Genomic DNA, 18,917 nt, shown 5'->3' on the forward strand with positions numbered 1-18,917 from the left:
TCCCTCCTTCTCAGTGACGTCACACCGATGGGGGCGGATCATTCGAAATACTCCCCCACCTTTACACGCACGTGAGCAGAAACACTCGCGCACACCTCTGTGAATATTTAAAATTGATTTACATGATAATTACTAATACTGAGCAAACATTTACACGTGAGTCAACAATAACCAACCGAAAGCATTTTGCAACTGATATCAAGTGAGTTCCTATAAATTCCATTGATGTACCATAAACGTTTTTTTTTACGGCCATCTCTTAGACCTAATGCTAGGAATAGAGCTGTGGTGTCAAATTCATATGAGCTCGGGGGCCATATAGTAGAAAAGTTTCTCACAGTGGCCAGACTAGTAAATTAATGGCATAAAAACTGTGAAGTCTCGGAATTAACATTATTAATCTGGCATGTAAGATTTGATTATAAAACAAATGTTGAGTTTTCTTCCGTGGGGTCACTTCCCTATACCCTGGCGGCGGCCATCCCTCTCCAGACGTTTTTTTTGGATATGGGTTTGCTCTACCACATGAAACAGATGGTACTGGTTTCCATGGATGACAGTAGCAGGAGAAGCCTCTTAATCTGATTCAGATACAGCACCTACATCATCTGGTCACCGTTGTATGTGTAAGGAGGGGTGGGCAAATTGCAGCCCGCGGGCTACACGTGCTCATCAGGCTTTTTCACCACCCCGCCAAAGGAAAACAGCAATAGTTATACAGTATACATCTTTCAATCTTGTTATATTTCTTTCACTCTTCGTATTAATCTCTATCTCTTCTTGCTCTCGCTCTTTTTCCTTCGCGAAGATTACAACTGTTAGTGATTTTCAACTTTGCATTAGCTAAAAAAAAAAAAAAGAACAAAGCAAAACAACAATTGAATTCATTTCCACTCGCTTTATTTGACTCGGGGGAAATTCATGCAGACTGGAAAGTGACAAAAATAGCAAATAGTGATTTTAATTGTCGATTTAAAAGACTTTCTGCTTTTGATTTTTTGCGAAAAAATTGACCTAAATATGAGATTTTCACTTTTAGATTTTATGTCTATTATTTAAAGGACCTACAGTGCATCCGGAAAGTATTCACAGCGCTTCACTTTTTCCACATTTTGTTATGTTACAGCCTCATTCCAAATTGTATTAATTTAATCTCTTATCTCAAAATTCTACACAAAATACTCCATTATGACAACGTGAAAAAGTTTCTTTTTTTGAATTTCTTGAAAATAGAAAACTAAGAAATCACATTTACATAAGTATTCACAGCCTTTGCTTGATACTTTGTTGTTCCACCTTTGGCAGCAAATACAGCCTCACGTCTTTTTGAATATGATCCCACAAGTTTAGCACACCTATCTTTAGGCAGTTTTGCCCATTCTTCTTTGCAATAAGTCTCAAGCTCAATCAGGTTGGATGGGAGACGTTTGTGCACAGCCATTTTCAGATCTCTCCAGAGATGTTCGATCGGATTCAAGTCTGGACTCTGGCTGGGCCACTCCAGGACATTCACGGAGTGGTTCTGAAGCCAATCTTTTGAGATCTTGGCTGTGTGCTTTGGGTCGTTGTCCTGCTGAAAAATGAACCTTCGCCCCAGCCTGAGGTCAAGAGCGCTCTGGAGCAGGTTTTCATCCAGGATATCTCTATATATTGCTGCATTCATTTTTCCTTCTATCCTGACGAGTCTGCCAGTTCCTGCTGCTGAAAAACAACCCCACAGCATGGTGCTGCCACCAACATGCTTCACTGTAGGGATGGTATTGGCCTGGTGATGAGCGGTGCCTTGTTTCCTCCAAACATGGCGCCTGACATTCACACCAAAGAGTTCAATCTTTGTCTCATCAGACCAGAGAATTGTGTTTCTCATGGTCAGAGTCATTCAAGTACTTTTTGGCAAATTCCAGACAGGCTTCCATGTTCTTTTTACTAAGGAGTGGCTTTCATCTGGCCACTCTACCATACAGGCCTGATTGGTGGATTGCTGCAGAGATGGTTGTCCTTCTGGAAGGCTCTCCTCTCTCCACAGAGGAACGCTGGAGCTCTGACAGAGTGACCATCGGGTTCTTGGTCACCTCCCTGACTAAGGCCCTTCTTCCCCGATCGCTCAGTTCAGAAGGCCGGCCAGCTCTAGGAAGAGTCTTGGTTCCAAATGGCTTCCATTTACGAATAATGGAGGCCACTGTGCTCATTGGGACCTTCAAAGCAGCAGACATTTTTCTGTATCCTTCCCCAGATTTATGCCTCAAGAAAATCCTGTCTCGCAGGTCTACAGACAGTTCTTTTGACTTCATGCTTGGTGTTTGTGCTCTGACATGCACACTCAACTGTGGGACCTTATATAGACAGGTGTGTGCCTTTCCAAATCATGTCCAATCAACTGAATTTACTGCAAGTGGACTCCAATTAAGCTGTAGAAAGATCTCAGGGATGTTCAGTGGAAAAAAGATGCACCTGAGCTCAATTTTGAGTTTCATGGCAAAGGCTGTGAATACTTATGTAAATGTGATTTTAGTTTTCTATTTTTAATAAATTCAAAAAAAGTAAAAAAAAAAAAAACTTTACATTTTTATAATGGAGTATTTTGTGTAGAATTTTGAGATAAGAGATTAAATTAATACAATTTGGAATGAGGCTGTAACATAACAAAATGTGGAAAAAGTGAAGCGCTGTGAATACTTTCCTGATGCACTGTATAGCTTCTTCAAACTTCTGCAAAGACACACAGGCGTTTTGTTTTCACATTCGCTTAAACAATGCCTCCGTGACTTTCATTTTAAGGACATAAATTCAAGATAGTTTCATTAATGTTCTCTGGTTAATTAATGGTAGTCAGCAAATACATCTACAGTGGGTGCTTCATCAATGGCATCTGGCTTTGGCAAAATCCAGTGGACATATTTATAACTGTAATTGTTGGACATGAGCTCATTTGCCTCTTGTGCTTCACTCAGCATTGTCCCGCAGGCAACATAAAATGATGTGGCGGGCCACATTTGGCCATGAGATTGACACAGGTCGAATATTTTAACGTTTGAGTAAAAAAATATTTAAAATTATTTCAAGTAGAGGAAGCACGACAGCGCAGTGGTTAGCGCATGTGCAGCACAGTTCTGAGATCATACCTTCCTGTGTGGGGTTTGCATGTTCTCCCCGTGCTTGCGTGGGTTTCCTCCGGGTACTCCGTTTTCCTCCCACATTCCAAAAACATGCATGTCGGGTTAATTGGCCAGTCCAAATTGTCCCTAGGTGTTAATGAGCGAGTGAGTTGTCTGGCAATTGCCCAAAGATAGTTGGGATGGGCTGCAGCAGCCCCGCGACCCTACTGAGGATAAGCCATGCAGATAATGAATGGATTTCAAGTAGAAACTGGGTGGAAAGATATGTTGGCCTAGGGAGGGATGGCCACCATCAGGCTGTACTTGCCCAAGACACACCACAGGAAATGGTGCCCTTACAACCCTAGTGGTCAAGGGAAACCACAGAAATATAACGCTACTCACACATGTATATTCTTAATCCCCTGAATAGAGCAAGTCGACCAAGATTTTTGGGCAACAAGACAGAAAGGAGGAATTGTGGTGCAAAAACGGTTTTATTTCTTAATACTTAATATATTTATTTTTCACATAAAATACATGTAAAAACCCACATGCCCAACGGCTTCATTGATCGAATTCAAATCCCCCTTTTAAAAGGCAATTCCAAACAAAATAAAATGCCCAACGGCTTCAGTGTTTTGTCTTTTGGACCTGCACTTTTTTTAAAAGCAAATTCAAAGTAATTTGGAGCATTTTTCAATGTTAAAACCTCAAAAGGCACCTTAACACCTATTTTATGCTGTGTTTTATCAGAAGACGAAGCACTTGATGTCAACTAAAACTTTACATTTTAAGTCAAAGTTTGCAATCATGAAACTGTCGGATAATTGTAGATGCTGTTGAAGCGTATGAAGCGTTTAAGAACATCACGGTTGGTCTAGTTCTAGTTGATATGTCAGGAGGGCTGGCGCCATCTGCTGGACCGAAACGTAACTTTAGTTTGGGGTGATTGTCAATTACATCTATTTCGAGCATCTTTTACGTATTTGTTACTAATGTTATGCATGATGTATTCATTATTTACTGACCTATATATTATTTGTTATATATTATGGAAAGTGTATTCATATATTGAAGTGCGAGAAATAAATGGTAACCATATTGCCGCGTGAGATTTAAATGAAAATAATCCCAATATTTTTGAAATACTGTAGTCAAAATACCTAAATTTTTGACCTATTTTAAGACCATTGACATTTAAAAAAAACGCATCCATTTTTAATTGTCTCTTTTCCCCTTCTTGTTAATCAACCTTAAACAAGCTCACTGCTTTTCCTTTCTGAAATGTTTCAGTTTAAATCTAAAATGCCATCACTGTATATTAGCCATACACACAATTATAAATACACAAAAGTGGTTAGTAATGTAACTAGACGTTTATGAATAGTGAATAAATATTAAAACATCCTTTCTCCTTCCGGTTAGTGCCTCATCTGAAGTTCGTCATAAGGTGCCCAGGAACTCTTTTACCTGGAACAATTTGAATTTCAGTTAGTAGACTCAAGATTGTTTTCTATTATTAGGTACTCAAACACGCACAAGATTTTCAAATGCAGGAAAAAAAACGTGTCGGCTCATCAAGAAAAGCAACACATCCTGGGGCGTGTCAAAAATACTAATGTTATGAGCTTTTTGATTAAGTGTTCCTCCCTTTGCCTTTAAAAGGCTAATGACAAATACATTATCCTGAACCATTTTCTGCCCTGACCAGTAGTCTTCTAAACATCAGCAACATGTGCCTTTTTACAGAGGCAACAGGTGGAAATGCATTAAAATCAAGAGTAGTATTTTTAAAACCAGGCTTAAGGAATGAACAGTATTGAAATGTTGTCCTCAGCTATGCTTACCTTCTCCATCATGTCAGCACTCTTGCTGTTGTTCTTTTGGAACTCTTCTGTGGCATCGAGCGTCAGCACTGGCACATCAGACAGATACTCAAAGTCCATCCTGCATGAGCAGAAAGGTCCACGTTGGCACAAGAAACTAAAGTATACAGTTTACATACTAACAGTCAATGCATGTCAATGCCATTTTGCACATCTGGTTAGCTACTCCTCTTGCACGATCGGCATTATGGTAAATTACTATACGTAGCCATAATACAATACAACTTTTACTTATATCTGTACATTCGAGGAAACTGTGCGGGTCAGATGTATCGACATTTCGTTCTGTATACACGTGTACTAGAATGACAATAAAGTAGATCTGAATCTGAATCAAAGGTACGAGGTGTCCGGGTCTCATCTACTGAGGCCACATGATAAATAGTCTGCTTCTATATAGCGCTTTTCAAGTCACAGAAGCCCTCCTAAAGCGCTTTACAATGTGCTTCACACCTACCCATTCACAAACACACTCATACACCCATAGCCATAATCCAGCATGCAAGGCACCATTAGGGGTTCAGTTTCTTGCACAATGACATTTAGCTTGGAGAAGCTAAGAATCGAGCCTAAGACCTTTTGGACCCAAAACGACCGCTCTACCTACTAAGCTACTGCATGTAGGGTAAGTTACTAATGATAAAGCATAATACGTAATGATAAGGCATAATGCTGAAAAAACAGAGCTAAAATTTTGTAGTTGACATTCTTTTACTGAACCGGCCCAGCCCAGAACTGAAAGTCTGCATTTTGCCCCGTAGCCAAACGGAGTTTGACAACCCTGCAGTAAACACTAACATGTATACAATAAACACATGTAGTATTCGAATAAAGACAAATATATAGATAGTCTCAGTACACACACAGTCAAGAGAACATAAACACCAAGGCTGATCACTCCCATTCCCCTTGGGGGTTCATGAAAGCTACTCAATGTTCAATGGCCCTATATTGAGAGTAGGCCCTTTTGTTTAAGCACGCCTAAAGGGGAGACTTGGAAAGGCTGTAAATTTGTCTCACTGCATGGTCTTGTGTTGCAGCCAGCTCTCGTGTTTGGAGTGGAGCTTCTCAAGATACTCCAGAGGGATTTCCTTCTCTTCCTCACGGCCTCGATGCTGGAGTCTCTCCATGCACTTCTGCATGCAGAGAAATGGGGAAAATAAGAAAAAATATGAATAAAGATGATTAGATAAATCCATCTTAATTGACGTTTTCTCCAGAAAAAGGCTTGGAGGGTTGTTGGTGATGCAGCCGGTCTGCGACCTACCTCTGGAGGCACCCTCAGGTAAATAATACCGTCCAGCTCGATATGCTGGCCAAACTGGCTGTGGAGCCAGCTGTGCCAGTCCTGGTAGAAGTACCACTCTGTGTCGTTCAGGCATTCATTTTCATAGAGGTTGGAGGCGAAGATGTACCTGACAGAATAAAGTCATCGTTTAGTCAACGAAGATGCTCAAACTATCAATTTTTGGGAGACACAACTACATTATTCAACTGATGAATCACTTTCACATTTTGTCTGATGTTTTAAAAAGAAAAAGCGTGTATATGTCTTATTATTCCTATCCACTCGGTGTCATCATCCTTATTGTAACATGTATTTATGGCAGTGGTGTTCAAACTCTTTACTCTTACAGTAAAGAAAAAAAATATGTATTTAAAGGAGCTGTATGGAATTTGGAACTCTTACACACTGCCGCCATCTCCTGGCTAAAATCATCACTGCAGCTTTGTTGCATGTGCAAACTCATGCATTTCCCAGTCACGCTCAAATAAACTATTCTTTTTCATCTTTCTTGTGGTGACGTTCAGACAGGCCATTTTTTAAAGCTTTTCATGCTACACTAACATATATAAACAAAAACACGGGTGATGAGCATGAAGTCACTCGGCAACCCCACCAGTGTGGTCCGCTCTGAACAGCTTTGCTTGAAGCAGATATGTAAGGTCTATAAACAAGTATAAGGGCTCTTTGAACTCAGTTGGACATTGTTAGCACATTCTTAAATGGGGGGGGGGGGGAATATTCTACTTTCAAATTTTTAAGGACACTTCAAACGAGGGACATCGTTTTTAAGGGCCACTTAAAAGTTGATTTTTTTTTTAAGTTTAGTTAAGAACACAAAACAAGTCTGTAAAGTTACTAAGATCAATTTTACAAAAATAATACATTTTATAAATGATAAAAAATATATTTGAAAAGGTTTATTATTTGGAAATTACTAAAACTATACAATGAAAAAAACCCGAAACTCCAAAAACACAAACACACAAAATGGTTAAAATAAAATCAAAATAATAATTAAAACACAATTGATCTCTTTTGGAACCCAACAATTTCATTTAGACAGATAACTATTTTACAATTAAACTTCAATTTTCTGACTAAATTTTTCAGAGTGTTGCAGTTTCAGTACATGATGCAGGCCGTTGAAATATGGTAGCTAGCTGCAAATGTCCCAAAAGCCGTAGCTTGGATAGATAGATAGATAGATACTTTATTCATCCCCGCAGGGAAATTCACATTTAGTGATAGTGATGAATAGTTTTGAAAAAAGGGACTAGATCTTGTGTGGATCTGAATGAATGTTAAGCATATAATAACTGTTAAGCAGGCAAGCTAACGGTGATGACTTTAATGGTCTGCAAATGTGTTTTTAAAGGGTAAAATGAGCCCAAGCTTGACATTATGTCTCTTTTAAAGAGGAACCTTAGCCATACCGGTCACTGTAGATGGAGCGCTCAAAGAACTGCACGGGGTTCTCGGCCTCCCGCAGCTTTCCGTTGGCCGATTGTATCTGTGCACGCACTCGGCTGATGCATGCATAGCTCTGGAAGGTGAATGCCCAACGTTCCGGCTTATCGTACATCATCTTCAGCACGTTTCCGCCGCTACGCTGCGATGACGTCAACTCCTGCTGGGCGGAGGCACACTTTGTTTTCCTTTCTCTTTTTCTTTATTTGACGTAAGTCCAGTCATGCTTATTTGTATTGCACTTGATTGTATTGCAAGAAGTCTCAAAGGGCTGCATAGAATACAGACCAACTATTACACCATCCCCTGATCTAAATCCCACGTGAGGGGAAGGAAACACGCAAAAATATATGTATGTATATATATCAAAACCTTCAGAAGGACATAAGGTAACTACCCTTCCAAGATAACCATTTCTCACATTGTATTAAAAATACAATCTTGAAAAGTGTGTGCTTTAAGGGAAAGTCATCTTGCGATTGGCATTGGAATGTTTAGCAGGGTGTGTGACTGATGATGTGCAGCAAGAGCATGGACAGGCAGCAGCTGCACTCTAAATACAGATGAAGACGTTCCCAGTCGAGCTTATGCGAGGATGGATAGCATATCCATGTTATGTTGTACCCATGTCCACACCGTATAAGTTTAACTTATATATAGTTATTTTAAAGGGAGAGTGTGTAATATTTAGTGCCTGCTAGTGGTACAAATGACCTTCATTTAGTAAAAACAAAAAATTGTTTTAAATAAAAAGCAAACATAAATGAACTATCGTACCAATGTTAATATTAAAAATATTCATACTTCTGTTACGTTGCTGAATCCATACCTAGTAGACTGTCATGTTATGTCTGGTATCTTGCGGCTTTACTGTGCTCATTGGGCACTGGTTTTCGTTCGGATTTGACAATACAGTACCATCTGGCAGTCAAAAATTACACAATGTACCTTAGGGCAATTTATTAAAGTCCCTGTACAGCAGGGGTCAGCAACATTTTGAAGCTTATAGCTACTTTTTAGTTATTGATTAGGAGGGGTAGCTAACCCGGTCTTCGAGAGCCGCATGTCCTGCATGTTTTGGGAGTTTCTCTGCTCCAATACAGCGGATTCCAATCACCTGGATCATTATTTAGCTCTCATAAAGCTTGCTAACAAAATTAAAATTCGCATAAATTGAGTTCGAGAGGAGAATCCTCGAAAACCTGCTGGACATACTGCTATCGAGACCAGGTTGGCCACACCTGGATTAGAACAAAGGGCTACTGGCTTGATATGTATTCTAAAAAATAAGTCACAACATTATCTCGATTTTTGTTATTAGGTTGTAATCATTATACGTAGATAACGTAAAATTTCCCAGAAAAACGCAATGACCCACAACCGATGAGCTATTTTCTACAGCCAACTCAGATGTTCTTAGGGGGCACCTGGCGCCTATATGCACCATGTTGGTGACCCCGGTTATATTAGGCAAATGAACCGATCTAACAGAATAAATTTGCAGAGGTCACAGCTTTGTAGGGAAAATGTTGTTAGGCAACGATTTTTGGTCCAAAAGGCAGTTTCATTCAACTTATACATTTTCCGGAAGAGTTAAGACGCACAAACAAGGCCGGAGTGAGAAGTGTTTAGAGAACTGACAATAAAGTGCCTGGAAGTAAACGAGAAGTTTATTGTAATTGTTTGGGAGTCCGTAACAAAAATGTGATCAAAGAATTAATTCCTGGGCAGGTGCTTAACTGCAATGAGAATGGTATTTCAGGAAGAATTTGCCAGACAATACGTAGAATACCAAATAAAAAATGGTTACCGCACTCCTAAGATATGTAAATTGTACACAATTGTGTTCATAATTTGGTATCAATATAAATTTTAATATAGTTATATACCAGTATTAGATACATCTACATAAAAGGGCCTCAAACTCAATGGATTTAGGGTCCGGGTAAGGTTAGGCTCATTGTGGTTATCCACAAAAAAACCCTCTGATAAAAAACATTCCACTGTTCTGATCAAGGTAACAAATGATCTCCTACTGGCAATGGATTCTGGCGCTTCATCACTTTTGCTGCTGCTGGATCTTAGTGCTGCTTTTGACACAGTGCACCACAATTTCCTACTAGAACGGTTGGAAAAATGGATTGGTCTCCCAGGAACCGTCCTCTCATGGTTCAGATTCTACCTCTCAGATAGGACGCACTGTGTTAAATATGGCAAAATGACATCTGACCCCTTTAGTGTTCCGCAGGGTTCAGTGCTTGGCCCCCTTCTTTTCAGCATTTACATGCTTCCATTAGGTGATATTTTTCGCAAGTACAATATCAGTTTCCACTGCTACGCAGACGACACTCAACTATATCTTCCGTTGGAGGAATCTCCCACACTAAACTGTGGAAATTTGGAGGCCTGCCTCATTGAGATAAAAGAGTGGATGTCATTCAATTTCTTGCGTCTTAACTCTGAAAAGACTGAAATGTTAGTCATTGGTCAATCTAAATGCTGCAACTTATTCTCAAAAACTGCTGTGAACATTGACAAATGTCACATCACACAGAGTGACTCAGTTAAAAATTTAGGTGTCATATTTGACCCTGATCTATCCTTTGAAACGCATGTAAAGAAAATAACTAGAACCGCTTTCTTCCATCTTCGTAACATTGCTAAAATTCGTCCTATACAGTCTCAGTCGGATGCGGAAATTATAATTCATGCGTTTGTTACCTCCCGTCTCGATTACTGTAATGCACTGCTCTCTGGTCTCCCGAAGTCTAGAATCAAGTCTCTTCAGCTGGTACAAAATGCCGCAGCGAGGCTTTTAACTAGGACAAAAAAAGTCTGATCACATCACACCGAATTTGGCTAACCTGCATTGGCTCCCAGTTAGCCTTAGATGTGATTTCAAGGTTCTCTTAGTATTGTACAAAATCATACATGGACTTGCTCCCTCTTATCTTTCAGATCTGATTTCCTCCTATGTCTTGGTCCAAAGCCTACGCTCTGAGAGTGCCGGTCTTCTGGTGATCCCAAGAGCAAAGAAGTGTTCTGCTGGTTCGAGAGTGTTCTCCATCCGGGCACCGGTGCTGTGGAATGTTCTTCCCCCTGAGATCCGATCTGCAACCTCAGTGGAAATGTTTAAATCTAAGCTTAAAACTCACTTCTACTCTATAGCATATGAATAACCTACTCTTCTCGTCGGCTCCAGAGCAGGGGAATGTATAATAATATTCTGAAAAATAGTCTGTAATAATCTGTGAAGCCCTTTGAGACGCCGTGATTTAGGGCTATACAAATAAAAATGACTTGTTCTCAAATATCTTAAAAAAAATGCCACATAAAATAAAATAGAAAAATAAATGTCATTGAGAATTTATACAAAAATAAATTAAACCAACCAGTAATAAATTAATCTAAATTTGCGTGGGTAGCAACAACATTAAAGGGACAGTGTGTATGATTTGACCACTAAGTGTCACTGTTCTACAAAGTGCATCAGAGAATGGGTGCTAAAATGCACAAGGGAGAATACAAGTTACTAAAACTTAGTGATCAAACGGCACAAATTTTCTTCTCATTTCTTTGGGCAGCCTATTGCAAAGTCTGTTTTTCTGAGGTACTAGTAGCAGCAACATGGTGGACAACTATGTCAGCTTCCTCTAGGTGGTTATATGTAAAATAAATGTGAATTTCTAGACCAAGTATTTCAAAACATGCATGGTTATCTCATAGCTCATGTATTTCTTGCTTATTGTTAACACAATGGTTTTATAAATAACTTTTTTCACCACAAGGATGCACTTAATAATACACACCGTCCCTTTAAACGTTGATACTAAGGCGGGTGCCGCAAACTATCATCCTGCGGGCTGCAATTGGCCTTGAGTAACATGTTTATAAAAGGTTTGTACACCTTTTTCGTGGCCAAAGTCAAGCACTTGTTGAGAACTTACCAAGCCAGGTTTTACAAGTTCTCCAGTACCATTAAACAAAATAAAATCCAATTTGAACAGGGCCGTTGCTAGCCATTTGGCTGCCCTAAGCAATCAAAACTTTCACTGACAGTCGGACACTGACAGTGAAAGCACGCCCGGTGACACTTTTTTTTTCTGCCCAACACTATTAGAGGTAAGATCGGGCCCAAAAAAAGCACCCAAGCCCGACGCAGGCCCGAGGGGTATTAAACCCGACCCGGACCGAGCCCGACTAATTAACTGGATTTGCTGGCCCGGCCCGAGGGGGCCCGAAATTACATATTTTATTTATAAGGAGGGGTGATTTATGATAACAAATTAAACTCTGCCTTTTGTTACAACATCTAGGCCTAAGTTAAATAAAACTGTATAAACATTTACATCATTTTTTGAGGTAGCGAAAACATTTAAGGGCGTCCGTCATTTTGACGACTTGATCATTGGGCCATAATCCACAGCAGCAGTAGTAGTACGTCCTTAAGATTTTAGCGCGGCACTATCATTGAGGGGGTGTTGACGTGTTGTGCCCTTTTCCGACTCCTATGCAAATCCCCCCCCCCGATCGTATTCTATATAAAACGCTTATTAAAACAATAAAGCGAGCTAATTATAATAATTGGGAGATCCTAGTCTATATAACGCGTTTATTTAAACAATAAAGCGTGATTTTATTCTGCAAATTGCGTTTAACGCGGATGAAAATGTCACCAACGTCAATGTACACTTCCGACAAAAGCGATCGTATTCTATATAAAACGCTTATTAAAACTCTTACCAGAGTGCGTTTTCCTCGTCAGTTCTCCTCTCGAGTTTATCCTTAACTTCTTGTTGGTCCGACTCCATATCGGGGATACCAGGCCAAAATCACGCGAATTTGTGGAGGGGAATATTATTAAGAGGACAGCATTCACGTCACGTGCACAGAGCATGCTCTGGCTCCGTTAAAAGCAATTACAGCTCCTTCTCCGTTTTATCCAAATTATTTATTTTATAACAAGTATTCCTTGGTCTAGTATCCATACATAGTTTAAGTATATATTTTTAATGAACATATATTTATAATTATTAATTAATTAATTAAAAAAAAAAAAAAAAAAAAAAAAAAAAAAAAAAGGCAGGACCGAACCCGACCCGACCCGACCGTATGACTGACATTTCAGGCCCGACCCGGCCCGAAATTGCCTCGGGTTCGGGCCATGAATCTTAGCTCTAAACACTATCATCCACTGGCTGAGTTTGAGTTCTTTGTTTAAAAAAAGGTGATTACCAAACTGTTGTTTGTTTTTTTGTGTTTTTTACAATTTTGTTGTATTCTGGTGTTTCACTTTGTGATAAATACTTGATTAAACCAGAATAAAACTGTTTTTTCTTGTGTAATAAATAATTTGAACCAAGGAGAGTGCACCCTTTAAAACAGTGCACCAAATGGATGTGGACATACGGTACAATAATGAGCATTTTTATTTTAACATTGACTACCAGCAAATGACGCATGACCTTTTTCTCTTTTCTCTGCTCCAAACTCTTTTTGTCGTTTTGAGGCCATGTTCGCACAAGTGTTCACCAAATTGCGAATGAGGCTTTATCGAAAACATACCACTGGGAGGGGATGGGAGCACCATGAGACTGGAGCAGAGATACCCTTTTTCTCTGGAAATTTGGTTAGTGCTGCTTTTGTATCGTTTCATATTAGTGAATATTATTAACTTTTTTACACAACCCTCATGTTTTTTAGTGCCCTCCTGGGCACTTGATGCCCTATCAGTGCGCAATATGCGTGTTTTCGGGGGGTGAATAATGTATTTTGCAGAGCCACAGTAAATACATTTGAATTCCAACACAACTAACTTGACCAATAAGTGTGTTCGTTTACACGGGAAAATCCAATAAAAGCAGGGGTTCAGTCACAACAGTGCCCTGATTACTGCAATCAGTGAACAACTATGTACAATAATCATGCATTACAAAAAGTCTACAATAGTACGCTATACAGTATAATGCCTTCTTGTGTACTACTCATTGTGGTCGTGAACATGGGCACAACCAGTCCATGTTTTGAGGGGGCTAAGGCACCCCAAATCCAACCCATGCATACCCAAAATTTATAGCATTTTAAATTTGCTCTTTTCCTTAGTACAGGACAGGATAAGTTTGAATATGATGAAAATGCAAGATTTGAAAAAAGGAAAACAAAACCAAAAATGTGAACAACGCAGCATCAGAAACACTCCACTGCCTTGCAATGGTTCAGTCTATTTGATTCCAAGCACCACATTAAGACTTATTCCGAATAGTCCTTATACTTGTCATTATCAGTTGACCACATTGTCAATGTATTTTGATAGCGAATGGTTTATAGATGATCTATTAAAAAAAATTATACAAACTTTTATTTTACCGAATTCTTATCTTTTTTCGGTAATAACAGCTTGTGTTTGAGAACACGGTTGTTGATTATTTACTTATATTTTTTTTTGTGTATTACTTATTTAAATAACTGAATTAATATGTTAAACAACTGAAAGATGTGTGTGGTTGTTGGTGGGAAGGGAGAGTGATACGATACTCTGGGAGCTTAGAAGCCCCAAAGCGCTGAAGCTAAAATCCCCTCTGATCGTAATTATTATAGCTTTGAGCTACATTAGATAACCTCCAGTGTTAGTAATGTTCACATGAATGTCTTAATAAAGTTGTTATATGCACAACGATCCTTTTTTAGTTTTAATCACGCCAATCGATATTTCTTGATAAACACACATTGCAGACTACGATCGCGACACCCGTTCTATCGGAAGAGTAGCGCTGAGAAGCATATGGAAATTCGCGTTCGCGTGAAGGAGAGTCATATTCTGAAGGGGCGTTGGAATTAATTGATCCGACAGCGCTTGTTTTCAGCCAATCAGAACGTGAGGCAGACGACAGCACAGACCCTTTTGTGTCGCATGCTAGCGGCTTTTTTATCGCAACCAACTCAAGGTACATAGAAATGGGAACCGAAACAAAGTTTTTTTTTCTAGAGTGAGAGGATAAGATGTTAATTGCGAATGTGAAAAGTATTTGCAAACATGAAAACATTTCACGACAACCCTAACTTTCACTCCAGTCTGTGCAGAGTGGGTACTTCCTACTTTAGAGGCTACGCCCCCGGTTGCTTAGCCAACCAGAAGGCGTGGGGTGGGTGGTGTCAGAGAATAAAGGCAGGAGGGGAAAAAGCGACAACCGAGCCAAGCCTCTCGGCTTAAGAATATGCCGATACAGATAACCATCAAATTCCCAAATATTGTGCCGATAATCAGCTCGCCCAATAATCGATCAACTTCTAGTTCCTACAGCTTAAGGCAAGTTAATTTCTTTTTAATGCCTTTTGAAATGGAATTCAAGACCAAGTCAGCAAAAAAACACAATTGAAAACAAAAAAACACAAATATTTCTTGCACACAAAACATCATGCCTCGTACACATTACGAGGCAAAACATTTAGCCGTGGCGAAAAACGTTTGTCGAAAAGCCACTTCTCATTATATGTACACTTTCCCGTGGTCCAAAGTTACTATGTGTGTTGTGGGTAGACGCAAGACATACTGTATATTGCTCTGAAAGCCCGACAAAAACCACATCACCTTTTTAATACTTTCGATATGGCGGCTAAGCCATGTTGCCACGAAAGTCAGTGAATTATTAAAAATGACATTTCATTAAGATAACTAAATAATTTTAGTTAAAAACAAATATAATGATTATTAACGTTCACATTTTTGAGACTTTAAATTACAATTTAGGACATTTTAATATCAATTAAGGCCTTATTTATAGAATAATTATTTCAATGCCTTTTAAGCTTTTTTAAAGATCAGTGAAAACCCCGTTTTAATCCTTAAAACACAACAATTGAAGCATTTTCAAAGATTTCAAGCACCCTTACGAACCCTGTGTTAAGAAAAAAAATGCAGGTTTGAAATAGTTGTATTTATAAAGTGGGACTTTTCATATGGCCCGGAACAGAGTAATGAGTTTACCATTATTTCTTATGTACAAAGCATTGAATTTGCTAGTAGCGAATAAACAGGGGAACACAATACTGCACCTCAAACTCTCCGCCGGTTGTGTTGACATTGCACCACCTAGCGATGGGCTCGGGTACTACCTCCCAGTCGGCGCACTCCTCCTCCAGAAGGCGGACGAAAGTTGACTTTCCTGCCGCTAGCGCATCACGCAAAATGGGAAAAATTGAGTATTCAAAACAATAGATGAATTAAATCTATGTTACAAGATTTTTCGAGCGTAGCATGGAAACAAATCTACGCAGTGTACTGCCCATGAGTGAGGACACTACACAAATGTATTGTTTAATAATACTGACCGATGTTGCCTTCGATAGAAATACGCTTAATCCTCTTCTCCATGGATAGGTTCACGAGATCAATATCGGAACGGGGTCTCTTCGTGGTTAAAGACATGTTGAAATTAAAACAATTGGACGTTCAAGTCTAACGTAACAGGTCCGATGTGAGATAACGACAAAAAATCGGCGGGATGGACGTCAAAATTTGGCGGCCAATCACAGATTTTGCAACCCGGAAGTGATACGTCATCCGGGAAATGTGACAATAAAAAAATAATACTGCAAATATGTATCATTACTGATTACATGACATACACCCAAAAGAGCATATTTATACCTTTACACGTTGAAATTTGGAATATGTATTCGGAGATGCTGCATGATAGCTGTCACAAAAGAGGAGCATGGTAGAAAAACGGTAACTCCGACTAAACATATCTGGAAGTCCTCACTTACACCCGAGATATCGATGTCACGTCGGAGCAAAAAGTTGCAGGAATTAATATAAAAGGGTATACTGGGCAAAATAATGGCACATCTGCTAACAGTTGGTATTTGCACATTGCATTGTGGCAACCGAAGGCTCGTAGTCTTCACTTCCGCCCAGTTGGTTTTCAAAGTATGAACTAACCTATTTTTGATTGTTCTAAATTGTGACATTGTTATTCTCACAATAGAGAAATCATAACTACCAAGACTTCACGATGTCAACAGTTTACTTTACTTTCATACACGACGTGTTCAAGAGAAGTTAACGATGATATATTTTCTACGGCATACCAGGATGTCGTCAATTCTGCAGCAGCTGCAACATCGGGTATGGGTGGGCGATACTGGAAATGTTGGAATTGATCCGAATCTGATACATGCAAAACAGGGTAGTGTAGTAGTGATAAATGACACGTTTTGCTTGGAAACATTATCATTGAATAATACAAATCCTAGCAAAAAGTACGGAAACTCTGGTATGAAGCTTGAAATAACAAAATTGCAACTCATTGGCATTCAGAATCACTAGAAGAAATGAGCAAAAAAATCTTTGAAGTGGTCAGTAGATACTGTAGTCCTTTTATAGATCAAGCACAGGGAAATAATATGGAACCACGCGATCCTGAGGAATCAGATATGGAATCATGAAAAACGGACAAATAACAATCAAACATATCACTAGTTTTTAGTTGCACCACCTTTGGCCTTTCTGACAACGTTTAGTATCTGAGGCATGGACTGTATGAGTGACAAACAGTATTCTTCATCAATCTAGTGCCAACTCTCTTCGATGGCAGTTGCCAGATCATCATTACCGTGGACAATTTTCCACCACAGGTTTTCAATTGGGTTGAGAGCTAGGCTATTTGCAGGTCATGATATTCAATGGGTTGTATCTTTCTCCAAAGAATGCTTTCAGTTTTTGTTCTGTGGCATGATGCATTTCATCTTGGAAAATGAGTTCATCATGCCCAAACAATTTTTCAAATGAAGCTGTCCAAAATGTCAATGTTAACTCGTGCATTTATTGCCTGACATGCAGCCCCATATCATTAAGGACTGTGGGAATTTTGATATATCCTATAGGCAGTCCTCTTTGTAAATTTCACCAGAACAGCAAAAAACTTAAGTACCAGCATCATCACCTTGTCCACTGCAGATTTATGACTCATCATTGAACATAATAATAATAATAATAATTTCCTTTGTATTGTCATTCTTTGTAACAATGTACACAGAACGAAATGTCGATACACCTGACCCGTTGTAGCGAGTCGATGCAGCCGCAGCCAGAGGGCGCCGCCATTATACCAATTAGGTATGTCTCGGTCGAGGCGCGAACCAGCGACCTCCCAGTCTCAAAGCGGGCACACTACCATCTAGGCTACTGAGTCATCCATAGTCCACAATTGCCTCTCCTTGGCCCATTGCAGCCTTGTTCTTTTGTGTTTAAGCGCCAACAATGGTTTAGTTTTACCACACCTATATGAAAATCTCTAGGCAATTTTGCACAGCTGTCGCATAGATTGACTCCACCTTCCTCTCATTTTCTCTTTATTTTTCTTGTGCATTTTCTGGCATAGGGCCTTTAATTGTCTTGACACCTACTTTTGGGGCCTACCAGTACACTTGACTTTAAAAACCTTCCCTTCCCTTCAATATAGCCAACATCTTTGGCAACCATACGAGTAGTTACCTTCCTCAAGAAGTCTGACAATCCTGTCTTAAGTCTCAGGAGGCTTCTTGTTGGAGCCATGATTCTTGCCAATCCACTTCGTTCAGGAGCTCTCCAAGCTGTCATAATTGCACTGTTTTTAACTCAAATAACGAGCAGACTTAATCTAAGCCAGGTGCCCAATCAAGGAAAGGAAATTGACTGAGTGTGTCCTTATTTTCAACTCAAAATAATGTTTATCTTAATTTATTTAAGTAATTCTGAATGCCAATATGTTGAACTTTGGAAAGACCTTACTTTTGTTTCATGTTTGTGATCTGAAGTTTTTTCTACAGAATAAAATGTCTGAGTGAGGGCTTGACCCTGACTTGTGATTTCATACTTTTTGCTAGGGGTTGTAAAACCCTTCTCAATTTGGTTTAAAATTACAAAAAATACACACAAAAATGTTTATTTTTTTAAAATAACTATATGACTACTTCACAGTACACAAGTCCCTTAGCCCTGTGGGTCATCAGGGCAATAATGAGAACGCATCTCTGGACAGCTTTCTCCACTGTTGACGGTTCCTGGCCTGTTCTTGGGTCGTGGTAAAGTTGGCACCAGTCCACTCCCTAATGTTTTTAGCCCAGTTCTTTTTCAGTCTTTCTCTCCTCTGCCCACTTGAACTGTGCCTTGAGAATTTTTTTCGTCAGTCCTGATGA

The 18,917-nt window shown here is 39.4% G+C and overlaps 1 protein-coding gene across 5 annotated transcripts; it reads right to left on the bottom strand.

Moving 5' to 3' along the window:
- Positions 1–3,573: 3,573 nt before the first annotated feature.
- dck (deoxycytidine kinase) lies at positions 3,574–18,380 on the bottom strand. 5 transcript variants are annotated; one of them, XM_088356270.1, is made up of 9 exons: positions 16,506–16,616; positions 16,387–16,435; positions 16,068–16,146; positions 15,792–15,907; positions 7,706–7,899; positions 6,252–6,399; positions 6,005–6,120; positions 4,946–5,045; positions 3,574–4,568 (listed from the first exon to the last, which is right to left on the bottom strand). In XM_088356270.1, the coding sequence occupies exons 1-9, from the start codon at positions 16,610–16,612 to the stop codon at positions 4,542–4,544; spliced, it is 936 nt and encodes a 311-aa protein (XP_088212396.1). In that variant the 5' UTR covers positions 16,613–16,616; the 3' UTR covers positions 3,574–4,541. The 5 variants fall into 5 exon arrangements, with proteins under 5 accessions (XP_088212396.1, XP_088212398.1, XP_088212397.1 ...); XM_088356272.1 differs by lacking the exon at positions 16,387–16,435 and having other exon boundaries at positions 16,506–16,622; XM_088356271.1 differs by lacking the exons at positions 16,387–16,435; positions 16,506–16,616 and having other exon boundaries at positions 16,068–16,361.
- Positions 18,381–18,917: the final 537 nt, after the last annotated feature.

The sequence above is a fragment of the Urocampus carinirostris genome, chromosome 16 (assembly GCF_059441175.1).
Source record: "Urocampus carinirostris isolate Australia breed hairy pipefish chromosome 16, RoL_Ucar_1.0, whole genome shotgun sequence".
In the NCBI taxonomy this organism is placed as follows: Eukaryota; Metazoa; Chordata; class Actinopteri; order Syngnathiformes; family Syngnathidae; genus Urocampus; species Urocampus carinirostris.